The 25389-nt window shown below is 42.0% G+C and overlaps 1 protein-coding gene across 5 annotated transcripts in view; it reads left to right on the top strand.

Moving 5' to 3' along the window:
• LPXN (leupaxin) overlaps positions 1-25389 on the top strand; it is a 43988-nt gene that overhangs the window by 13779 nt on the left and 4820 nt on the right. For all 5 annotated transcript variants that reach the window (XM_084894876.1, XM_084894878.1, XM_084894877.1 and 2 more), the window contains 6 exons: positions 6576-6675; positions 13182-13349; positions 15301-15474; positions 15591-15672; positions 22874-23022; positions 23344-25380. In XM_084894876.1, coding sequence (XP_084751002.1) covers positions 6576-6675; positions 13182-13349; positions 15301-15474; positions 15591-15672; positions 22874-23022; positions 23344-23613 — 943 coding nt within the window. In that variant the 3' untranslated portion in view covers positions 23614-25380. The remainder of the gene's footprint in view (positions 1-6575; positions 6676-13181; positions 13350-15300; positions 15475-15590; positions 15673-22873; positions 23023-23343; positions 25381-25389) is intronic.

The following is a 25389-nucleotide window of genomic DNA, read 5'->3' on the forward strand; positions in this document are numbered from 1 at the left end:
AGCACTGACTGCCACAGGGGCTGCGATCAGGCCCAGACTGACTCCGTGGGAGTCAGTGCTGGGTTGGGATGGCAGACGTCAGTCCTGCAGTCAGTGAACATAGGGTCAGATAATATCTCTTTGAGAGGAGTTGAGGATATAAAGCACAGTGTAGAACAATTACTTATATTATTTCACATAAAACTTTCCAACTAAGATATTTTCCTTTATTTGAAATGTATCTTTATTGTTAAAGTATTACAAATGTCCCTTTGTTTTAGTTTGTGTGTTTTTTTCCATTGATCTCCTCCACCCTGCACCCGCCCCTTCCAGGCCTTCGCCAGACTATTGTCTGAGTCCATGAGCTATTCCTATCTAATACATAAAAATCTAGAATGATTTAGAGAAAATAAAAGATATGCCAGGTAAATATTGAACAGAAGAGCTGAAGTTGCTGCATGAATACTGGATACAGGCTTGAAGCCAAAATACAACTCATGAGATAAAGTTAGTCATTGTAACATAACAAAAGATTCCTTTCACTAAAGAGATAAGATGTGTCTCAGTGGTATGCATATTTTTTGAGCTAAGGCAATTTTAGCTACAGGCTCAAGTGAAAATTCTGCCCCTCCCTTTAACTAGCTAAAAAAAAAAAATTGAATTAGAAGCCTTGCCCATAATAAGACATTATCCTATATAATAAAATGTTAATATGCAAATCTACCAAACAGCAGAATGACCAGTCGTTATGACATGCACTGACCACCAGGGAGCAAATGCTCAATGCAGGAGCTGTCTCGTGGCGGTCAATGTGCTCCTACAGGGGGAGTACCGCTCAGCCAGAAGCTGGGCTCATGGCTGACTAGGGCAGCAGTGGTAGTGGGAGCCTCTCCAGCCTCCACAGCAGTGCTAAGAATGTCTAACTGATGGCTCCTAGAATGTGAGAGGGTGCAAGCCAGGCTGAAGGACCCCCCTCCTCTGAGTGTACAAATTTCATGCACCAGGCCTCTAGACCTATGTAATAAACTGAATGGCTGATGACTGGTAACTGTGACGCACACTGACCACCAGGGGGCAGACCAGCAATGGGAGATGGGGCCTGCTGGCGGGTGGAACCAGTCTGCCAGCCTAGGAGGGTGCCAGCAAGAGTGGGGAGAGGGGAGAATTGCCCCACCCGCCAGTCGCCCCACAAATCAGCTCTAATTGCTGGCCAGGCTTAGAGACCCTACCCTATATATTGGGAACAGTCTCTTAGGTTTAAAAATTAAAACCTGGCAAGGCTACTCTAACTACTGAAAAAACAGGATGATGCAGTGATGACATGCATGGACTCTGGCTTACATATTTTGTGGTCAGCCCTGATTCTAACACTTATAACTGTGTGACAAAGCCAATTACTTAACTTCTCTCTGCTTCAGTTTTTCCACCCATAAGCTAAGGGAAATGGTACTACTGCCTCAGAAGGATCATGTTATGTACTACTTTTTATAATCAGGGCAAAAAATGTAGCTGCCCATACAATAGCAAGATACCTTTCACCTGTATGGCACATGCAGTGTCCCAGATTGCAAGAGGGATATCCGACTGCTGGTTGTTGGACATCCCTCAGGGGGTTCCACATTGCGAGAGGGCACAGGCTGAGCTGAGGGACATCTCCTCCCCTGCCCCCCCCCCCCCATGCACCGGGCCTCTAGTATAACATAAAAACCAGTCCAAACAACCATTTCCTGTCCGTCTAGCACTGCAATCAATTGATGGCACACCATACTAACTTATCAATGTCCCGTCACTAATATGAGTAGATTTCTCATCAGGCCCATCCTTCTCTCTTCTCTTGGCTTTGCTGGTATTCCAAAGAAGCTGACCCCTGTGGGCTGGGTTTTGCAGGCTCCAGGCTTCAACCAATAGGAGGCACGGTGGAGAGACTGGAGGGTGAAAGGCACGGAAATTTAAAGCATTTCTCCCCCAATATCTGTCCACAATCTCTATTCTTTATGGCTTCAGATGGAGCAAAACAGGTCTGCTATGCTTCCAGCATATGTCTATTGACCCTGGTCCCCGAGCTCTGATCACTTTGCTTATTTGCTTTGTCGCTTCAGCCTAATTACTTCTTGCTGTGACTAATCTCTGAGTTCCCTCAATGTCTTCTGTTTGCTTTTGTAGCTCTCCCATCATCCATGTAATCAAATTTCTGGATTAATTCCTTCTTCTGACTCCCAATGTCTGTATTTTCCTGATTGGACCTCGATGGACATACTTTCCATTACTGAATAATACATGCTGTATAGACCTTTATGGGAGAGTGAGACAAAATCCAGGTGACCTAGTAAATATGTAATAGAGTGATACAAATCTCTGAGGCTGGTAAATTCAGAGGAAATAAGGCTGGCATGTACAGATAGAGCATGAGATTCAGAATCTAGATTCTTGCATTCTGTGTTCACCATTTCCTCTGGTGTGCTTAAATGAAGTAAACATTGCATTGGACCTAGAAAGCATAGTCAATACCAATTATGAATATAGCACTGCAATACTATTTCTAATATAGTGATATATCAGTAGCTTTGTGACCAAAAATTTAGGAATTGTATCTTTTACGTGCACAGAAATAATTTTGGTAAGAAGAGGGAGAAACAATTCATAAAAATATTGCAGAGGAAAGGATGGGGGGCAAAAGTCCTACACAATGAAGCCTCTCCCTTGATATGTCTGGATTCTTATAAACAAACTAGAGGCCAAGTGCAGGAATTCGTGCATGGGTGGGGTCCCTCTGGGTGGCCTGCAGTCCAACACCACCTGCAGTTCCTACTGCCATTCCCACTCATCCCAGCCTCACTGCGCCTGCTGTGGGCTTGCGCCCAATCAGTCCTGATTGGGAGAGGCTCGCGTTGCCACACCAGCGCTTGCCAGCCATGAGCCCTGCATCTGGCGCCCTCCCAAAGGGGGTGGCCTGCAGGATTGGGCTGAAACCAGCTCTCTGACATCCCCTGAAAGGTTCCGGATTGAGAAAGGGCTCATGCCAGACTGAGGGACCCCACTGGTGCACAATTGGGCTGGGGAGGGACTGTGGGAAAGCTCCAAGGTGGGTCTGGCCCATCTCACTCAGTCCCCATAGGCCAGTCTTCAGCAGCAAGCTAACCTACTAGTTGACCCATCTGCCCCTGTTGGCCAGTGCAGGTCATAGCAACTGGCCAACTAGTTGACTATCTGCCCCTAGGTGGTCAGTGCATGCCATAGCTAGCAGTTGAGCAGCCTCAGCACATTATTAGCATATTATGTTTTGATTAGTTGTTCACTTGTTCTGCTGTTTAGTCTATTTACATATTCTATTTTATTATATAGGACACCCTTTTATTATATATAGGATACTTTGTGATTTATATTATTAAAATCTCTGAGAAGCGAACTAAGTTGTTACTGATGGCATAGCAAAGCACCTTTACCATCTTCAGGGGACAAATCAAAGGTTGCTATAGTGATAAAACCATCAGCCTATTTCTTACTTAGAATGTTAAATTGTTGACTCAATTACTATTAGGGTAGCATGACAGTGATTTACCTCCCTTTATACACTGCTCTAGGAGTCTAGTTAAAAGCCAGTGAGAATTCTTTGAATAAACACACATATGCCCCTGCTGCAAGATGGACATGTTGTTAGGACTCTACAAACCCATATATGAAACTATATCCTTCCCTGGGGCACAGAACAGTAGAATGTGCTCACTGTCAAGCCACCTTTTGTACCTCGAAGACAAATCCCTGTGGCAACAATTGCTAAGGGATTGCTGAAAAGCGTTGCTAGGGTGAATTCCTGTGCACTTTTCTTGGACACCTCCAAGGAATGAATCAATCACTTGATCATTTTTGTTCCCAGGTTAAAAAAAAAAAAATCTTATTCTGGCAGGAGGCCATGTTGCACCTAAAAGACTAAGTCTTTCATCTTAGTGGGGAGAAGATAGGCACCTTCCTACTGCATTGTCCTTGCTGTTAAATAATCATAAGTAAGTCAGGAGTGGGACTGTCAAACCAAGAGACAGACTTATTTTTCTTAAGAGAGGAAGAGATACATTTCCTTCTGATTTATTTATTCCTGGTTTATAAATACATAAAAATAAGTAAAATAATAAATCTATGTTTACATTGTTGAAAATATATTCAGTGGAAGACAGAATATTTAGTTTTGTGCACGTGCACGTGTGTGTGTGTGTGTGTGTGTGTGTGTGTGTGTGTGTGTAAAAGAGAGAGAGGGAGAAAGAGAGAGAAAGAGTTTAGTGGGGAGTTAGCTAAGCTGACATGGTTAATGTTGAGTACAACTTGAGTCAGTTGCCTGCATGATCCAGTCTTTCCACTTTTCAAAATTTACTCTATGGAAATAATCAATTATTTATTTAGCAGTATTGATAACAGCAAAAATCAGAAATAGTCCAGGTGTCTAATAATAAATGATAGGTTTAATAAACAATAGAGCCTTTAAACATCATTTGGAGGATAGTTTGGCATAGTGATAGAGAACATAAGCTTTGCAGTTGTCAGGCTCACACTCTGCTATTTGCCAGCTGTATTATGTAGAGCAAAGTTTTTACCTTCTCTAAGCCCCAGTTTTTTTCATTTGGGAGTAACAGTACATCACTGATGTAGGATTGTTATAGGATTAAAAGAGGACACATAAACCCTTTACAGAGTACCTGGCTTCGTGAAAACACTCAAATAAATGTTAGCTGTTATGGTTGCAAAGGACAGATAAGGATGTGCAGAAGGATATGGAAAAACATCTATCTTCAACAAAGGAATTTAGGGTTGAATTTGTTTTCAACTGCTTTTGAGCACTTATCAATGTTTTTATAAAGTGTTTTTCTTGTACATTATTATAATGCACCAGAAGCCTGGTGCATGAAATTCGTGTAGGATAGGCCTTCCTTCCCCCAGCTGCCAGCACAGGCTTCCCTGTGGTACTGGGAAATCAGACCCGGGCTCCCTTCTGTGAGGGAGGCTCTGCCCACCTGCTGTAGCCTGCCAGTGGCCTGAACCTCCCTCTTTGGGGCTATCATGCAGCCAAATTGATCACCCTGATGGCCAATGACCTGGGCCTCCCTCTGCAAGGCAATCGATCAGGGGCGATGGCTGGCCCCCAACCAATTGCATTGCACCCACCTTGGTTGGCCTGGTGTGTGTCATAGTGTGGTCCCGGATGTTTGTTCGTATGGATGTCGCTCAGCTGTTCAGCAGTTCAGTTGATTTGCATATTACCCTTTTATTATATAGGATTACATTAATCCATTTAGTAATGTGCAACCATCCTTGTATGACTAGTATAAACACTACCTAGACATGTTATTTTTATTTTTTTGATATATTTTATTGATTTTTTTACAGAGAGGAAGGGAGAGGGATAGAGAGCTAGGAACATCGATGAGAGAAACATCTGGGGATGTGTCTGCAACCAAGGTGCATACTCTTGACCGGAATCTAACCTGGGATCTTTCAGTCTGCAGGCCAACGCTCTATCCACCGAGCCAAATCGGTTAGGGCTAGCCATGTTATTTTTAAACACATTTCCTTTATCTTATCTCTTTTTTTTCTCTTTCTTTTCTTCCCCTCCCCTTCTTCTTTTTCCTCTCTCTCCCTCTCTCTTTTTCTTTCTCTCTCTCATACAATTATGCAAGTATTTTTTAAAAGATATTTTTATTGATTTTAGAGAGGAAGGGAGAGAGAAAAAGAGAGTAAAATATCAATGTTGAGAGACTATCATTGATAAGCTGCTTCATGCACGCCCCCCTACTAGGTAGGGATCCAGCTCGCAAACCTGCCATATGTCCTGACCAGGAATGGAACCATGACCTCCTGGTCCTTAGGTCAAGGCTCAACCACTGAGCCATGTGGCTGGTCAAATTGTACAAGTATTTTAATAGACTGTGTTCTGTGTCTTTGGTTCAATTTTTTTATTTATTAACAATTTATTCATAATCATATCAATATTATGCACATTATTTAAACTATCCGGAGTCTGCAAACTTTTCTGAAAAGGGAAAGTAGTAAATATTTTAGCTTTGTGGACCATAAGACCTCTCTGCCACAGCTGCCCAACTCTGTAGGAAAACAGTTCTAGACAGTATGAATGGGCATGGCTGAATTTGGCCCACAGACCTCAATTTATGGGTGAATGCCTATTCTAGTTTCTCATTTATTTGTTTTCTCTCACCTGACAGTAACTGAGAGAAGATATAATACTTTGAAGTTGTAAAAGAATGCTATTAAAATAAAAACAAACATTTGGGCCAAGATCTTAAGGCACTTTTCAGAGCCTGCTTTGCACATGGCTATTGGGGGCGAATGGCCTGCCAGTTATACATTCAGTGCTTTTCTTCATGCACTTGAAAACAATAATCACTTTTTGAGATGAGCAGAGCGGGAACAAGGGGACACATTTTTAGTCTGGCACCTATATGTATTTTAAAATACTCCCGGCCCCTAGTTTTACTGACATCTAAGCATTTAATAGCTAAAATAACATTTTCTAGTACTTTATGTGTGGCTTACGTTTATTTGAGTTTTGATGTATTAGTATGATTATTTGTTTGTTTGTTTTCTCCCTATAGTGACATTCAAGAGCCAAAGGAATCACTGCCGCATTCCAAAACCTCAGCAGCTGCTCAGTTGGATGAGCTAATGGCCCACCTGTGTGAAATGCAGGCCAAGGTGAGCACAGAACCGGTGATAAAGCCTTCGGGTTTATCTCTTTGGAACACAGGTCTGCATTCCCCCTTGAGGGACAGTTTTAAGTTGTCATTTCTTTTCCCAGACTAAATTTAATTTAATATATGAACTCAACCTTGTGCTATGTATTATCTGGACATAAAAGATACTATGATCCAGGCACTGATCTCAAGGAGCTTAGGCTGTTCTTGGCAAAATGAGGCATAAGCCTCTTTAATATTTATAGAGTAAAAGACAGATGGTTTATCAAAATATGTGGAGCAAACGTTAGGAATATATAGAAGTCAAGGAGAGTTCATCAGAGGTGGGCATGGGTATGGGATAGACTCTGAAGAATGAAAAGAGTTTGGACATACAGAGATGAAAGAAGACATCCTTTGAGTTGGAGTGAGCCCTGTGGGCACTGGTCTCTAATGCTGGTTGAAGTGTGGCAGAACTGTTAAGGGGATCTTCCTGGGCAGGATAGAGGAGAGCTGTGGACAAGCTAGGGCACACAAGAGAGATCAATTGTGGTTTTCAAAATAGGTATCACGAGGAGTCCTAAGCCCTCCATTGAGATAAAATCTGTCTCCTTGTTCTAGCCTCCAGAGCATGAGTGGTGGCCTGGCAGAGAATGGAAATCAACTGCATGGGCTTACAAATTTATCAAAGGAAATATCACCTAGAATTCTTAAAGTAGAGACTACAACCATTCTAAATTCATTGGAGGGTTTATTACACACACATGAAATGACTATGAAATAATTTCAAAACAATATATAAAAATGTGTGTGATTGGTGAGAATAAGAACCTTATCTTTGTGGCTCACTGTTGGACTCCCAAGACTCAGCATAGTTCCTGACAATTAATAATACATACTTATTAGAGGAAAAGATGAATAAACATCAGAAACAAGTTTTTGTTTAATGTCTACAAGAAAGCTGAGTTTATTCCTCATTGAACTGTATATTTGGAAATACAAAAAAGTAGACTTTATGTTTGTGTGATGTTTTCTAATTGATTTAGCATGTTTCTTGATTTATTTACATTTTTAAATATCAGTTATTTTTTTTAATAGGCCATACCTTCACATTGCACAAAATTCAAAAGCGTAAAAGTTTGTAATGAACAGTTTCCTTTTCAGCTCTGTCCCAAATTATCCAGTTCTGCTGCCTGGAGATGATCAATATTTTTTGTTTCTTACATACTGATTCAGAAGTATTTCTAGGATATGATGTAAATGTCATTGTAAATATAGATATATTATTGTGTTTTTACTTATTTTTGTACTTAATATTGGTCACCCTTGCAGGCCTTTTAGACATTAACCTTTTGAACACTGATCTTTTCAACATTAACTAATGTCATATAATAGAGGAGGAAGGATATCTGTTAGATGATAAAAGTTTCTTTTTTAAAATAACTATTTTAATGTTTTATAACTATTTTGGAATTTTTCTTCAATAACTACAATCCATCAGCAAGTCTTATCTGACAATTTCTCACCACCTTTGCCCCCAACCAGAATGTCCAAGTCATTATTTCTGGTTTGAGCTGTTATTATAATCTCCCACATAACTAGTGCCTCTAATTCCTCTCTACACTTAATTCCTCACTCAGCTCCCATAGGAATCTTATAAATCAGATTCTTTCATCCTCCAATAACTCCATTATCTTTGCAATAAAATCATATCTTTTATCATGAGGGTAAAAATGTGATCATTGTGATCTTTGCCTCCTCTATTATCTTCTCCTGCCACACACAACTTCACTCTCTCTACTTTAGCCCCACTAACTTTTTTTTTTTTTTTTTTTTTTTTTTTACCATTCTTCTCATGTACCAAGCAACTTCCTTCCTCTGGTTCTCCCCTTCCTCTGTAATGCTTTCCCCACAGAAATCAATATTTCTGATTCCCTAAGTACATCACTTAAATATCCACTGAAATATCACATCCTTAGAGGTCCTTCTCTAATCACCATCATCTCAATCAATTCTTCCTCACCATCCTACCCTCAGTCACTTTTATCTTGATGTATAATCCTAATATATAAAATCACTGGGTCCATCACATCCACAATGACTGGAGGCTTGACCAACCAGAAATCAGTCCTGCAGTCAGCACTGGATTGCTGTGGCAACCAGCACTGACTGCTAGGCTGCAGGTGCAGTGACCCAGCACTGACTGCTGAGGGGGCTGTGAATCAGGCCCAGAGAGAGGCCTGAAGAGAGAAGCAGGGTTTGATCTGTAGCCTGTGTGGCAGCTGTTGATCAGCACTTGCCTCTCTCTTTCTCTCCGGGCCTGGCCAGCAGCTGCACCTCCATTTATCTCCAGGCCTCCACCAGGGCTGCTGATCAGCTTTGCCTTTCTGATCAGGCCCTGTTGATAGGCCCAGAGATGCTAACTGGTGTAGAAACTGAGCAATCAGAACCAAATCTGGGTGAACTGTGAGGAGTCAATGGCTCCCTAGGAGGTGGAGCTTTTGACACTGGCTGGCATAGAAACTGACCATTCAAAACCAAATTGGGTTTCTGGGAGGATCCAAGATGGCTGCGCCCAGGTGACCACCTAGCCGCAGCTGCACACAACAATTTCAATAAAATACAACTAAAATATAAAACGGACATTGCCCAGAACTACAGGAAGGTTGACTGACTGGAAGTTCTACAGCGAGAAGTAAGGAGAAAACCAGAAGGAGGCGCGGAGGAGCTGGAAAAGCCCAAGGTACGGAGACGCGGCACACGCGGAGAGGACGGAGCCGGAGAGGAGGGAGGCCGAGTGCCTGGCGGGCGTTCCCTAGCGGAAAGGAGATAAAACTCCGACTGTGCTGGGCCCCCGACTGCTCTGAACCCCAGTTCTGGGCCAGACCCCGGGGACTCAGGCTCAGCCATAGGGAGCTGGGCTGTAAGGCGGAACCCCGGGGTAGCGGAGAAAGGAGGTCCCGGAGGCGCGCACACTGCCCCCAGAGAAGGGCTGGCCGGCTGTGCCGCGGGATTGCCCTGACGGGAAGGAGACTGGGGCTCCAGACTGCTGTGAACGCCAACTCCAACTCCACTTCCAACTGAACTGAACCCCAATACCGGGCTCATTGTGGGAGAGCATAGACTGTTTGGCAGCAGGCGAAAATCGAGGGCACCTTTCTCTCAGAGGCGCCGGCAGCGAGCACTGAAGGACCCGCATAGGGTGGGGCTGACAGAAGCCAAAGCTGCAGGCTCCACCCTGAAACCCCGTCCCATCTGTAACTGCGAAATGCGACAACAAAATAGATCACAAACGAAAGAAATGGAGGACAAAAAGCGTCTGGATATAGAGTTCAAATCTACGCTTATAAGGTTTTTCAAGAATTTCCTAGAAAAGATGGATAAGGCCTATGAGGATATGAAAAGAGATCAACTAGAATTAATAAGGAGTCAACAAGAAATGATAAGGGATCAACAAGAAATAAAGAATACATTGTCTGAAATAAAAAATATTTTACAGAGTCCTAAAAACAGAAGGGAAGATCGCAAGAATCAAGTCAAAGATTTGGAACATAAAGAGCCAGAAGACACTCCTCCACAGAAGCTAGAAGGCAAGAGAATCCAGAAAATTGAAGAAAATGTAAGAAACCTCTGGGACAACTTCAAGCGAACCAACATCAGAATTATGGGGGTCCCAGAAGATGAGAGAGAGCAAGATATCGAAAACACACTGAAAGAAATAGTGACAGAAAACTTCCCCCACCTGGTGAAAGAATTAGACTTACAAGTCCAGGAAGCGCACAGAACTCCAAACAAAAGGAATCCAAAGAGGACCACACCGAGACACATCATTATTAAAATTCCAAGAGCAAAAGATAAAGAGAGAATATTAAAAGAAGCAAGAGCAAAGAAGGTAGTAACTTATAAAGGAGCACCTATACGATTGTCAGCTGACTTCTCAACAGAAACCATGCAGGTCAGAAGGGAATGGCAAGAAATATTCAAGGTGATGAATAGCAAGAACCTACAGCCAAAAATAAGCTACCCAGCAAAGCTATCACTCAGAATCGAAGGCCAGATAAAGAGCTTCACTAATAAAAAAAAAGCTAAAGGAGTTCATCACCACCAAACCAGAATTATATGAATTGCTGAAGGGGGTTCTTTCAGAAGAGAAAGTAAACAAAGATAAAAATTATGAACAACAAATACGTAATTATCAACAAGTGAATCTAAAAACCAAGAAAATTAAAAAAATCTGATGAACAATATTAACTGTTGAATATAATAGAATCAGAGGTATGGAAGGGGAGTGAACTGACGATTCTTGGGGAAAGGGGGAGAGGGGGGCGTGGGAAGAGACTGAACATAAACTGTGCACCTATGGATGAGGACAATGGGGAGAGGGGAAAGGGCAGAGGGTGGGGTGGGAACCTGGTGGAGGAGAGCAATGGTGGGGGGGGGGGGAGAAGGAACATTTGTAATAATATGAAAAATAAAAACTTATTAAAAAAAAATAATAAAATAAAATAAAATCCCACCTTTAATAATTTCCAAGGGCAAGAAGGAAAAGATTGAACATGTTTTGGGTGTTTTTATTCTTGAAACTGAAAAAGCCTGGGCCACACAAGCAGTTATATGAAAGTGGGTCGATTTAATGCTGCCGCTTGTTATGCGAGAGAGCCAAAGAGGTCTGCTAGTCTGGGATGCAGCCAGCACTCACCACGCTAAAGACATGAAGACATTTCTTCACCAAAGAAAAATAGATCAGATAATGATTCCTGCAGGAATGACAGCCTATCTCCAGACTCTTGATATTGCAATAAACAAGCCATTCAAAGACAATTTGCGCATGGAAATTAATGACTACATTAAAAATAGAATGGAGAGAAATCAGCGTGGAAACTTTGTGAAACCTAAACTGCAAGAAGTTGTGACTTGGGTGAAGAATTCATGGGAGAAAAATCACTGACAGTTGCATTGCAAATGCACTGCGAGCAGGCTACCTTGACAAGAAGTACTCATTTAAAGACAGTGCTATTGCTAAACATGAGAGATTTGGTCCACTGATTCTGAAAGAAATGGAGTCACAAGAAATTCACCAGGAAATTCAGGAATTGGATTGTTATGATGATGTTCCAGAAGATGATGACATGATTGTCATTGAATAAATGAGTAAATTCTTCATACTGTAGGATTCAGTTTGTCTGGTTTGTGTTGACAACTACTGTACTATCGTACCGTATACAGGTAATAAATTTCTGTTATTTTAATTTAACAATAAAAAAAAAAAACCAAAAAAAAAAACCAAATTGGCCAGCAGAGGAGGGCAATTGGGGGCAAGATAAGGCTGGCAGAAGAAGGCAGGTGGGGGTGAGATCAGACCTTAAGGAGAGGGCAGTTGGGGGCAAGATCAGGCCAGCAGGGGAAGGTCATTGGGGGTAATCAGGCAGGCAGAGGCAGTTGGGGGTGAGATCAGGTCAGCAGGGGAGGGCAGTTAGGGGCAATCAGGTAGGTAGGCAGGCAGGCAGGTGAACAGGTAGGCAGGCAGAGGGGTTAGGGGCAAATCAGGCAGGCAGGCAGAGGCAGTTAGGGGCTATCAGGTAGGCAGGCAGGTGAACGGTTAGGAGCCAGCAGTCGCAAATTGTGAGAGGGACATTCAACTGCTGGTTTAGCCCTGATTCTACAGAGATTAGGCCTAAACCAGCAGTCAGACATCCCCCAAGGGGTCCCCAATAAAAGAGGGTGCAGGCTGGGCTGAGGGAACCCCCCTTCTGTGCATGAATTTTGTGCACCAGACCACTAATATATTATATATCATATTTCTCTCTGGCACTGCATCATATATTCATTTATTATTATTATTTAACATATTTTTATTGATTTTCAGAGAGGAAGGGAGAATGAGAGAGAGATAGAAACATCTATGATTTTCAAGAAGAAGGGTGATGAGATAGAATCATTGATCGGCTGCCTCATGCATGCCCCCTACTGCGGATTGAGCCTGCAACCTGGGCATGTGCCCCCAACTGGAATTGACCCAGTCCACAGGCCGACACTATCCACTGAGCCAAACCAGCTAGGGCCATCATATGTTCATTTTAATTTTTTATTGTCTGTCACCCAGGGAATGTAAACTTTATGAGGAGAGACATTTGGCTGCTCTTGTACATCATCTCTACCAAGAGCCAGCCTAGAACAGGGTTTGGGGAAAACTAGGTGCTCAATAAACACTGCAGAATAAATGAATAAAAAGAAGACTGCTGAATTGTGATTATCACAATAGCCAGCATTATCTTCATCCACTCAATTTCCTATGGCCAGAAAGAAGATTAATCAGATTTCATTCAGCATGAGGAATTTAGAATGAAAAAGAGATGAAAACATTTTTATTGGTGTTATAATGTTGAATTCTTCCATATCTTGGAGGAAGGTTCAGGAAAGACTAAAGGGTCCATCAGTAGAGGTGAGTTTATAGGGTTATGAAGAAGATGCCACTGAGGATGGATTCCTCAAGGCTGACTCTGTTCATGGTTCTCTCTTTGGTACCAGGTGGCAGTGAAAGCAGATGCCAGCGAGAAGTATTTACCAGACAAGCAGGATCACAAGGCCTCCCTGGACTCAATGCTGGGGGGATTGGAGCAGGAATTGCAGGACCTTGGGATTGCCACAGTGCCCAAGGGCCATTGTGCTTCCTGCCAGAAATTGATTGCTGGAAAGGTGGGACGGGCCAAGATATTGGTCCTACAACCATCTATGTCTGTGTGTGTGTGTGTGTCTCTGTCCCATCAAAGATTGTTATTTCTCATTATATTCTAAGATGTTTTAATAATCTATCTATATGAAAGCCTAAGCAATCATCACAACCGAATGACGACTTAACAGGCTGCAGGGGGCGACCAGGCCGCAGTGGGGTTAGTGAGGGGCGACCAAATGACCAAGCAGCAGACTGCATGGGGCAACAAGGCCAACAGGGGTGGCAGTGAGAGGTGACTGAAATACTGAACAATAGGCTGTGGGGGGCGACCAGGTCAGCAGGGTGGGGGGGGCAGTTGGGGGCAACTAGGCCAGCAGGAGGGCAGGAGGCAGTTTCGGGTGATCAGCCAGCAGGCAGAGGCAGTTAGGGTTGATGAGGCCATGACGGGGGCAGTGAGAGGCAACCAAACTACCGAACAGCGGGCTGTGTGAGGCAACCAGGCTGGTGGTGGTGGGGGGGGTGGGAGGCGCGATCAGGCCAGCAGGCAGAGCAGGTTAGGGTTGATGAGGCCAGCCAGCAAAGGGGCAGTTAGGGGTGACCAGGCCATGGGATGGGGGCAGTGAGGGGTGATCAGGCTGGTAGGCAGAGGCAGTTAGGGGTTATCAGGCTGGCAGGGGAGGCAGTTAGAGGTGATCAAACAGGCAGGCAGGTGAACAGTTAGGAGCCAGTGGTCCAGGATTGTAACAGGAATGTCTTCCGGTTTAAAACCAGCAGTCAGACATCCCCAATAGGTCCTGGATTGGAGATGGTTCAGGCTTGGCTGAAGGGACCCTCCCCTCCATGCACCAGGGCCTCTAGTCTATATATATAAAAGCCTAAGTGACCGTTTGACCATTCGACTGTTAGCTATGATGTGCCCTCACCACCAGTGGGCAGACACTCAACACACAGGCATGGAAACATGTAACAGACTGATGAATCTCAGAGGGAAAGGGGCAGGGGGAAGGGTGGGAAGAGATTAACCAAAGATCTTATATGCATACTAGAGACCCGGTACATGGATTTGTGCACTGGTGGGGTCCTTAGGCCTGGGCTGTGGGGGTTGGGTCAAAACTGGCAGTCAAAACCCCCAAGGGGTTCTGGATTGCGAGAGTGTGCAGGCCAGACCAAGGGACCCCACCTGTGCACGAATCCATACACCGGGCCTCTAGTATTTAATAATTACTGATCACTTATAGTGCTCTGGGCAGTGAGCTAGTGCTTTTACAAGTATTTCTTCATTTAATGGTCACATTAGTCCTTGAGGGAGACTCTAGTATTATTACCTTTGTAAAGGTTATGAAACTGAGGTCTAATAAGAGGTAAAGCTAGGATTTGAACCCAGGATGGTCAAGCTTTTAACCTGAGTTTAAGCTTTTAACCTCTGTGCTGCCTTTACTTGAGAGGAACTTTCTCACTGTTCCCTCTGTGCAAACATGCCTAGTTTAAATTGATTGCATTCAATTTTCAGCTGCATTCAACTCTAAATCTTTGCCACTAACTCCTACTCTCATCACAGGGTTTTGAGACCCATCTCTGCATGGGGCGTGAGATGAGATGTTCAAACCAGAGGAACAAAAACTGTCTTTTGGCCTTTCCCTCTTCTAGGATCCCTGCCAAGGCAGTAGTTATATGCTTCTATCACTACTGTGTTCTATTTTGTTTCTTATACCACCTGGGGCAGTATAGTGGCAACAAATATTTATAGGCTTTTATCAGGGTGAGCAGTCAAGAAAGTGGGCACTTTTTTCCTCTCCATAAAGCATGGGCATCAGACCACAAAGGTGGGACCCAGGTCCAGGCCTTAGTGTTGTGTAACTCCAGGGGTGTCATTTACTAAGAAAACTGTGTGAAGAGTGTCCACCACAATGTGCAACCTGCAGGCCCTAGAACACCCTCCTGGCTCTCACACCAGGCTTTGTTTTCCTTTTCCAGGTAATTCATGCTCTCGGGCAAGCATGGCATCCAGAGCACTTCATCTGTAGTCACTGCAAAGAAGAGATTGGCTCCAGTCCCTTCTTTGAGCGCAGTGGCTTGGCCTACTGCCCCAAGGACTACCACCACCTGTTTTCGCCACGCTGCGCTTACTGTGCTGCTCCCATCCTGGATGTGAGTAAACCCCCCTCCCTCTGCTTTCCTGTAGTTTTTCCTCATTCCTATAGAACCAGGGTCGTGGTTTACAGTTCGGAGGCATTCTGATATTTCTCCGTGTGTTCCTTTTCCAGAGAGTGCTGACGGCAATGAACCAAACCTGGCACCCAGAGCACTTCTTCTGCTCTCACTGTGGAGAGGTGTTTGGTGCAGAAGGTACGGCCTGGGGTACTTTGATCTGTCCTGGTTGTCCGGGATTCTGCCTCTACCACCCAAGTGCCCATTTCAGTGCCACATGCCATCCTTCCCTACCTTTTCCCAACACTTATAGATTTTGTTAAAATTGAATTATTTTAATCAAAGAAACATGATTGCATAGTTTTAAAACTCAAACATTACTTCAAGGGTGATATTAAAAATGAACAATCCCGTGCTCCTCCTTTCTCCACCCCAATCCTACTTCTCTCTTGAGAAGTAGTTGAGCCTGGGTAGCAAACTGTGATTACAGTAGAACCTGGCTTTTGGAATCAGACTACATGGTTTAAATCTGGACTGTGACATTTATTTACTATACTAGAGGCCCAATGCATGAAATTCGTACATTGAGGAGGGGGAGTCCCTCAGCCTGGCCTTTGCCCTCTTGCAGTCCGGGACCCCTCAAGGGATATCTGCCAGCCAGCTATTTGGCCTAAGCTGGCAGGCAGATATCCCTCTTGCAGTCCAGGACCCCTCACTCCTTACCACCAGCCTGCAGCGAAGGTGGGCGAGGCTCCCGCCACTGCCACTGAGCTTGCCAGCCATGAGCCCAGCTTCTCGCTGAATGGTGCTCCCCCTGTGGGAGAGCACTGACACCAGGGGGCAGCTCCTGTGTTGAGCATCTGCCTCCTGGTGGTCAGTGTGCATCATAGTGACCAGTTGTTCCACTGTTGGGTCGATTTGCATATTAGGGTTTTATAATATAGGATGATGTTGTTCCAGTCACTTAACCTCTTTGTATCTCACTTTCCTTATCAGTAAAATGGCCCTAATAATTATGCCTACCTTATAGGATCATTATGAGGATTTTAAGAGTCTTTATTAAGGCTTAAAACAGTGTCTGGGACATGGAGTCCATATATATATATATATATATATATATATATATATATATATATATATATTTATTTATTTATTTATTTATTTTTTTTTTTTTCCTGAAGTCAATATTTGGATCTTTTTTTCATTAGCTTAATTTTCATTATACTTATTACTAATTTATCTGACAGAACTCTGAAGTCTTTCTCAAAGCGGTCAACCACATGTGGTGATAGGTCAGTTCCATTTGTTCTTTCTCATAGACATCTGTCCCAGAGACACCCATATTCCTGCTCCAGCCTGAGGCCTGTTCAGAAGCAGTTATTCTGGGTCAGTGGTCAGCAAACTCATTAGTCAACAGCCAAATATCAACGGTACAACGATTGAAATTTCTTTTGAGAGCCAATTTTTTAAAACTTAAACTATATAGGTAGGTACATTATTATTAACTTAATTAGGGTACTCCTAAGCTGGCCTTTGCTAAAATCTTAGGAGGCCAAAGAGCCGCCTATGGCTCATGAGCTGCAGTTTGCCAACCACTGTTCTGGGCCATTATCTTGGGAATTCCTTTTACTATTTTACTCTTTGGATCCTCTGTTTCCTGGATCTCAAGTCTTTTAATACATGTTACTGTCTTTATTTTGATAAAGCACATCCTGTAGTAACTCTTGAGAACAGGTAAAAATTTTGAGACCTTGAATATCTGAAAATATTTTTGATCTGTTGTCTATCTCCAGTTGCCTGGGCAGACAATTCTAGGTGGAAACTATTTCCCCGCATAATTCTAAAGACTTTGTTTGCTTCACTGTCTTCCAGTTTCCACAGTTGAGAAGTATTTTTGTTTTGTCTTTTTATGATTTTTTAAAATCTTTTTTAAAATTGTTAAAAGTATTACATATATCACCTTTTCCCCCCCATTGACCTTTTCTAGCCCACCTTCACCCCCTGCCTAGGCCTTCACTACCCTATTGTCTGTGTCATTGGTTATGCATTTATGCATACAAGTTCTTTGGTTGATCTCTTCCCACCTACCCACCTTCCCCCTGCCTTCTCTCTGAGATGCCACAGTCCTTTCCATGCTTCTATGTCTCTGGATCTATTTTGTTCATTAAGTTTATTTTGTTCTCTAGATTCCACATATGAGTGAGATAATGTGATGCTTGTCTTTCTTTGACTGGCTTATTTTGCTTGGCATATGCTTGACTGGTCCCCCATTCTGTCTCAAGGCATAAAAGATCCCTCTTCTGCCCTGGCCAGTTTGGCTCAGTAGATAGAATGTCAGCCTGCAGACTGTAGGTCCTGGGTTCGATTCCCATTGGGGGCACATGTCCAGGTTGCCACCTCGATCCCCAATGGGGGGTGTGCAGGGGATGGCCGATCAGTGGTTCTCTCTCATCATTGATATTTCTCTTCCCTTCTCCCTTCCTCTCTGAAATCAATTATAATAATAATAATAAAAATCCCTCTTCTTTACTGTTGCATAGTATTCCATGTTGCAAATGTACCACAGCTTAATCCTCACCTGAGGATATTTTCCATTGATTTTTAGAGGAAGTGGAAGGGAGAGATAGAGAGAAACATCAATGTGAGAGAGACACATCCATTGGTTGCCTCCTGCATGCACTCCAAACAGGACTGGGGAACCTGCAACTAACGTACATGCCCTTGACTAGAAATGAACCCAAGAATCTTCAATCTGTGGGCTGACACTCTATCCACTGAGCCAAACTGGTTAGGGCTCGGCCTTTAATCTTGAATCAATTCAAGAGATGTTCTCTCTGCCAGCATTATGAAAAATTTTAAAAAGGATTAGAAAATGAGGTTTCACCATTCAGAATGCCAACTTGTATGTAATCCTTTCCCCTCCCCCCCCTTTTTTTTTCCATTGGAAAGCTTTACTTCTTTCCTCATGGTGCCCAGAATCTCCAGTTTGATATCTCCAGAATTAATTACTGCATCTTATGGTAGGGTGGGGAATCTGATCTTCTAACAGCTCCTCAGAATTGCAACCAATCCTGTTTTTAGTCTTGAGACTATTTTATGCATTCAGCTCCTGAGCTGATAATCTGGAACTCCAGATAACTTAAGTTTTATTGGCACCTCCTCTCTCTGGAGACATACCCCGTTTCCCCAAAAATAAAACAGTGTCTTATATTAATTTTTTCTCCCAAAGTTGCACTAGGTCTTATTTTCAGGGGATGTCTTATCTTTCCATGCGCTAGGTCTTATTTTCGGAGGATGTCTTATTTTCGGAGAAACACGGGTAGATTTCAGTGTTCTTGTCTTTGCCAAGCTAGTTGTCACACTTACACCTACTTCAAAATTTCAAAAATTTTATTGATATCTCATTTGTGGTATCTCTTTTCCTTTTCTCCTTTTCCTATGGGTCTTTCTATTTTAGATTATTCTTTAACTATTATGTCAGTGATGTTTCAAATGGAAGTGAAGATAATCCCACGAGTCTTACCCTCACCAATGTGGACTCTACTAATGTCAGGCCTGTTATTGTGTATATTCATAATTACCATTCAGTTAATCCCATCCACAACTGTGTAAGACTAATTTTATTCCACACTTTATCTAGTTATAGATGAAAACACTGAACCTCAGAAAGGAAAAGTTATTTTCTTTTAAAATATGTTTAATTTATTTTTTACAGAGAGGAAGGGAGAGGGATACAGAGTTAGAAACATCAATGAGAGAGAAACATCGATCAGCTGCCTCTTGCACACCTCCTACTGGGGATGTGCCTGCAACCAAGGTATATGCCCTTGACCGGAATTGAACCTGGGTCCTTTCAGTCCGCAGGCCAACACTCTATCCACTGAGCCAAACCAGTTTCAATTTCAGCAAAAAGTGATTTTCTTAAAGTCATAAAATTGGAATTTAATTTAAGGTATTATTTTTGCAAGTTTCATGTTTGTTTGCTTTTCTACAGCATCCTAAGTGCTCTTTGACAGAGTCTCAATTCCTCTTCTACTGTTGGAACTTTGTACTTTTTTGGCACCAACATAATGCACTTTATTTGAAGATAGACCTGGATTGAATAGCATTTATATAATCCACTAGCTAAGTGCTTTGTAGTAATTTGCATGTTCACTGAAGCTTGTTCAATGCTTTTCACAAATCATTAGGCCTTTCATTTCTAGATTGCACTTTAGTTAAGCATATTTTTCATTGGGGTTTAATCTAAAGCATATTGAAATGTGTCATGGCAAATTTATATTGCACAGTAGCCATAGAATTTATATTGCAGTAGCCATAGAATTCTAAGAGCTAGTTGAATAGAATAGTAAATAGAATATGACCCAGAGGTAATTACGATGTGGACATTGCCTGAGAGCAGAACAAAAAGATACAGATGAATTTCAAGAAGAAATGTAAGTTAGATACACCAGGAAAATATCCTATCCATAGGACGACCAGAAAGCATCATTGCTTTTGACTTGAGCCTCTTCTAAACTGACAGGCAGATTGGGTTATTTATAAATTCACATAAATATGAAGCCACACCTAAGAAATATTTATTTAGAAAATTGAATAAAAAGGCCATCTACTAATCAGAAGCTCCTCTTGAATAGCATTTTTGTTTTTATTCTTTGATTTCTGTAAATGGGTCTCCTACTATAGGGTTAGTCCATTAATTAGGTGGTATCCTGCTTTACTCAAGTCACACACAGAGCTTCTATAATGACAACTAACTCCTTGAGCCTCCTGGGAAATTAAATTCATCTGCATTTTTTGTTTCAGTTTAGGGAATTGCTCTTTACCCCTCAAGTTTCTAAGTACACCAGGCCTTAACATCCTCCCATAGGGAATAGGCCCTCATTGCCTACCTTCTTTTTAATTGTTCATTATCCAGGCCATGCAGGTGCTCCCTAATTTCCCTGGCGGATAAGAGCCTCACAGAGTGTGGCACTTTTAATTGTTAGTGTTTCTTGTCCCTCCTCCAGAGGTAATTGGCCCCAGAGAGAGCCTCTAGGCAAGTAGGTGCTGAAACTTTCTCAACTTATTGCATCACATATGCAGGGGTATCACAGCAAGTTTGGCTTATTGCTTTTGATTCCTCTCCTGAGACTCACCTGAGTTCAAACAGAGGCTTGTTACTTCCCTGTTATCTCATTCTTTTTTTTTTTTTTTTAAATTAATTAATTAATTTATTTATTTATTTTTTACATATTTTCTTGATTTTTTTTTTTTATTGCCCCCCTCCCTCCCTCCCACACATCCCCTCCCTCCCCATAGTTTTATGTCCATTGGTTGTACTTATATGCATTTATACAAGTCCTTCGGTTGATCTATTATGTTATCTCATTCTTATGACTGGCTACCCTACAAATGCCTAGATGAGGGTCATTCCTAGGTCAGTTGGCATGTTTTATAGTTTTATCAAGTAACACTGACTTACAAGCAAGCTCACTTTTAGGTCATTTGCATTGCCTGAGGACTTGTCTGAAATAAAAATTCTCAGGCCCCATCCCAGACCTACTGAATCAGAAACTCTGGGGTGGGGCCCAGCCAGTAATCTCACCAGGTGATGGATGCACAAGAATGTATAAGAAATATTGGGGCACACAAAAGCAAGAAAGGTGGCTGTGAATCTTTGTTTGTTTTTCTTAAATACTAGAATTGTCCATAGTCAGTTGCACTTGATCAGACTCTAGAAATTCTTTGATAAAGTGAAAAAAAGTCAGCAATCTCATCTCTGTCTCAGAGGAAAGAACACAATTATAGTTTGGATTATTAGATCCATGGGCCTCAGAAGTCTGTTAGGCTATCTGCTTTTCCAAGACAGCATCATTGAACAGGCAAGACATATCTAACAGTGACGAGATTATGGGAAGATTACAACCACCTGATTTGGGTCCCATTGCCTTTTTTCTCTTTTTTAATTCGGCTGCTACTATCAAGATAGATTTCTAGAAATAATGCTCTTTGTGGGCTACTTTCCAATCCACTGAGTATGCTTTACTTTCACACTATTTTAGTAGGCACAGGTGGAGCTTTCATATTTGCAGAGATATTGGCTTATGATATTTGTGCTCAGTCAACACTATCAGGTCCCACAGATAGGTACTGAGATTTTTTTTGTAGTTCTTTTTGTCTTTAGAATTCATCCAGTAGGACTGTACAGTCAAAATACGGTGTTTTAAGGACACTAGAATGAATTATTGCCTTTCCTTGATCATATCACCAATTTGTTTCCACTTGATTCAATTTTTAGGGAGACATTTTATAAAACAATAATTGAAACCATATTATTTTTAAACATTTATTTTAGAGAGGAATAGAAAGTGATAGAGAGGTAGAAACATCAATAAGAGAAACATCATTGATCAGTTTACTCCTGAATGCCCCCTGACAGGGGATTGAGCCTGCAACGCGGGAATGTGCCCTGACCTGGAATGGAACCAGTGGCCTCTTAATTCTTGGCTCAATGCTCAACAGTGGAGCCACACCAGCCATGCTAAATCATATAATTATTTAGGAACCTTTATATTCATTATATTTCTCTGAGCTATAATTAACAAATCATTTCCTTTGTTTTCCCTTCCTTTTAGCTTTGCTTACAGTGTTTTTTGATCATGCATATGTCATTAACATATATTTTTATGTAGCTTAATTTATTAATATTTAACTTGCTTTTAAAATTTGAGACATTTTATGACAGTTCTTATTTCATTCCCAGATTAAAGAAGAATACACCAATTTTTAAATTCAAGTATTTGTATGATCTGAATTATTACATTTAGATCTTACATCTATTTGGAAATTATTATTTCATAGTTCTATATTTTTAAATATGAGACAGATTTTTTCCAGGTGCCATTTTAGATACTGGAGATATAGTGTGACAAGATCTAGTTTCTCTCAGAGCTAATGTTCCACTAGGAAAGATAGACCACAAAGATGATTTTAGATAACGGTAAATAAAGGCAATGAAAAAGACCAAGTGATAGATACAGGCTGGAGAAATGCCTCTTTGATAAGATGATTTTTTTAAAGCTGATTTATAAATGACAAGGTGAGGCTAGCCATATCGAGGTCTGGGGCAGAACTGTCCAGGCGAAGGGAATATTTAATAGTAAGGCATCAAGAAGCAATAGCCCTTACCACTGTTAATGCTCACTATGACTCAGGCACAATACTGAAATATGTTACCTGCATTACCACGGTATTTCTCAGAATGGCCCTTTGAGGTAGTATTTGTTGTTAGCTCCATTATTTTGAACACAAATACACTGAGTTTGGGAGAGTTTAAAATCATTGGCCTCTTTTCAACCTTCAACTTGGCTTCTGGTCTCAAACTGCACCGATGAACCCTTGATTTCTCTCTCTCTAGGTTTTCACGAGAAGGACAAGAAGCCATATTGCCGGAAGGATTTCTTAGCCATGTTCTCACCCAAGTGTGGGGGCTGCAACCGCCCGGTGTTGGAAAACTACCTTTCAGCCATGGACACTGTCTGGCACCCAGAGTGCTTTGTTTGTGGGGTCTGTGCACTCAGTTATTATTATTATTATTATTATTATTATTATTATTATTTTTTTTTTTTTTTGATTTAAGGAAAGTCAGGGGTTCTCTCTGAGAGGCGGAGCTGCTAAGAGGGGTCAGAGCTTGGGATGAGGGGTTGATGTGGGCTTTCTAAAGGAAACATGAAACACAGCATTTGTTGTGGCATTTGCTTTCCGTTTTGCAAGTGGACCATGTTCTAGCCTTCATTTGGCAGGAATTTCTAGGCTGAAAGTTTTACTTTGCTGATGTTTTATTCTTGACATCTGCCTTCCTTTCCTTTCTCTTCTATCCACCCCCAGGACTGCTTCACCAGTTTCTCCACTGGCTCCTTCTTTGAACTGGATGGACGTCCATTCTGCGAGCTCCATTACCATCAGCGCCGAGGAACCCTCTGCCATGGGTGTGGGCAGCCCATCGCCGGCCGCTGCATCAGTGCCATGGGCCACAAGTTCCATCCTGAGCACTTCGTCTGTGCTTTCTGCCTGACGCAGTTGTCAAAGGGAATCTTTAGGGAACAGAATGGCAAGACCTATTGTCCACCCTGCTTCAATAAGCTCTTCCAAGTATAATCTCAGCTGAACCCACAGCCCCTCAGATACCCTTTAACATTGAAACCAAGAGAGGAAAGAGTACATGTGCTGTTACTGACCTTCTCTGTTCAGTAGGCTTATAGAGAAAGTAAAGCCTATGAAGGGAATGTCTAGATGTTAGACTTGTAGCCTTAAGTTTCAGATTTCTAGTCTTATTTTTTTTTAATTGGGTACTTGGATTTAGAATTGGAGCCTACTAGCTAGTGTCTCTGCACATATATTTTCCACATGCACACATTTATTTTGTAACTGGTTATCTCAGATTTCTCCATTTTTCACCCCTATGATGGCCCTGCTCACATCTCTCCTTTTCAAGCTTGCCATATTTCCCTGTGACTCAGTTCCTCACAATCATGGTAGCAGTCTTAAGTTCCTTGCATCTCCCTTCAGTATATTTCTCTTTTTCAAGAGGAATTAGATTTTAACTGGACAATTTTGAGTGCTGACATAATTGACAAATAAAGTGGTGTGTGTGTGTGTGTGTGTGTTTTAAATATGTTTTCATTGCTTTTAGAGAGAGGGAGAGAGAGAGACATTGAGGTGAGAGAGAAACATCAATCAGTTGCCTCCCATATACACCCTGACCAGGAATTGAACCTGCAACCTTTTTGATGTATGGGACAACACTCCAACCAACCAAGTCATACTGGCCAGGGCAAGTAGCTTGTGTTTTAATGACTCAATACAATGTAGTTTGGTAGATGATCCTTCTGCTTCTCATATTAATAAACTAAGCACTTTGTGCAATTAATTACATTTATATCATACCTCTTGTTTACATCCATAAAATAAGCATTTTTTAATTAAAAGTACATTAATTAATTTAATGTACTACTCCTAGTCACTAACTTTTTTATTAATTTGGACCAATAACATTCATTTTATTTTATTTTATTTGTACTTAGATAAATGAATCATTTTAAAAGATGGCAAAGCTTCTTAAAATTGTTCTCATCACTTTGTTTACTAAAGGAGAAAAACTGGATTTGTACTAGGCACTTACAAATCTTTATTTGCATATAAATGCATGTCTCCAAACTAAAAAATGTATATATTAAATATGTCCAGATTCTTGAATATCAATTATATCTCAACTAAAGGTCTGGTGCATGAAATTTGTGCACTGGGGTGGAGGGTCCCTCAGCCCGGCCTACCCCCTCTCATGGTCTGAGAGTACTCAGAGGATGTCCTACTGATGGCTTAGCTGCAGTCTGGCCTCCCTCTGTGGGAGGTGACCAGCTGATCAGAAGAAGGTGTCACCCCATCAACGATCTTGCAACCTAGGTACATGCCCTTAAACAGAATCAAACCCAGACCATACAGTCCACAGGCCAAGGCTTTATCCACTGAACCAAACTAGCTAGGGCAGAATATGACATTTCTTAGCCCCTCCAGCAGTGGACCTTCATTTTTCCTCCAGGAGTAAGGTGGAAAAACTCTAGATCACCTTCTTGGATTCTTAATACCCAAGTTACCAAGAACACTGTGAGTGACAGTGTACAGGGAGCATAGCCAATGAGAAATCAGAAAAGGTGTTTCCCCCTGATGTTGTGTCCCCTAGGGTGGGGATAGCTCCGAACCATGTCAAGGTTGCTCGGAGCATGCCCCCAGCCCTGATGTTGTGTCTCTTTTTCGGCCTGCCCCAGCCTAAGTCTCCCTGTAGCCACTGGGGCTGGGGGTGGCACACAGTCCCCTCCAGCCTATCTGCATGCGCAGTTCATCTTGAGCCGACCGTGATGCCTTAAGGTAGGGGTG

This window comes from Pipistrellus hanaki, assembly GCF_964339955.1.
Source record: "Pipistrellus hanaki genome assembly, chromosome: 9".
Taxonomy (NCBI): Eukaryota; Metazoa; Chordata; class Mammalia; order Chiroptera; family Vespertilionidae; genus Pipistrellus; species Pipistrellus hanaki.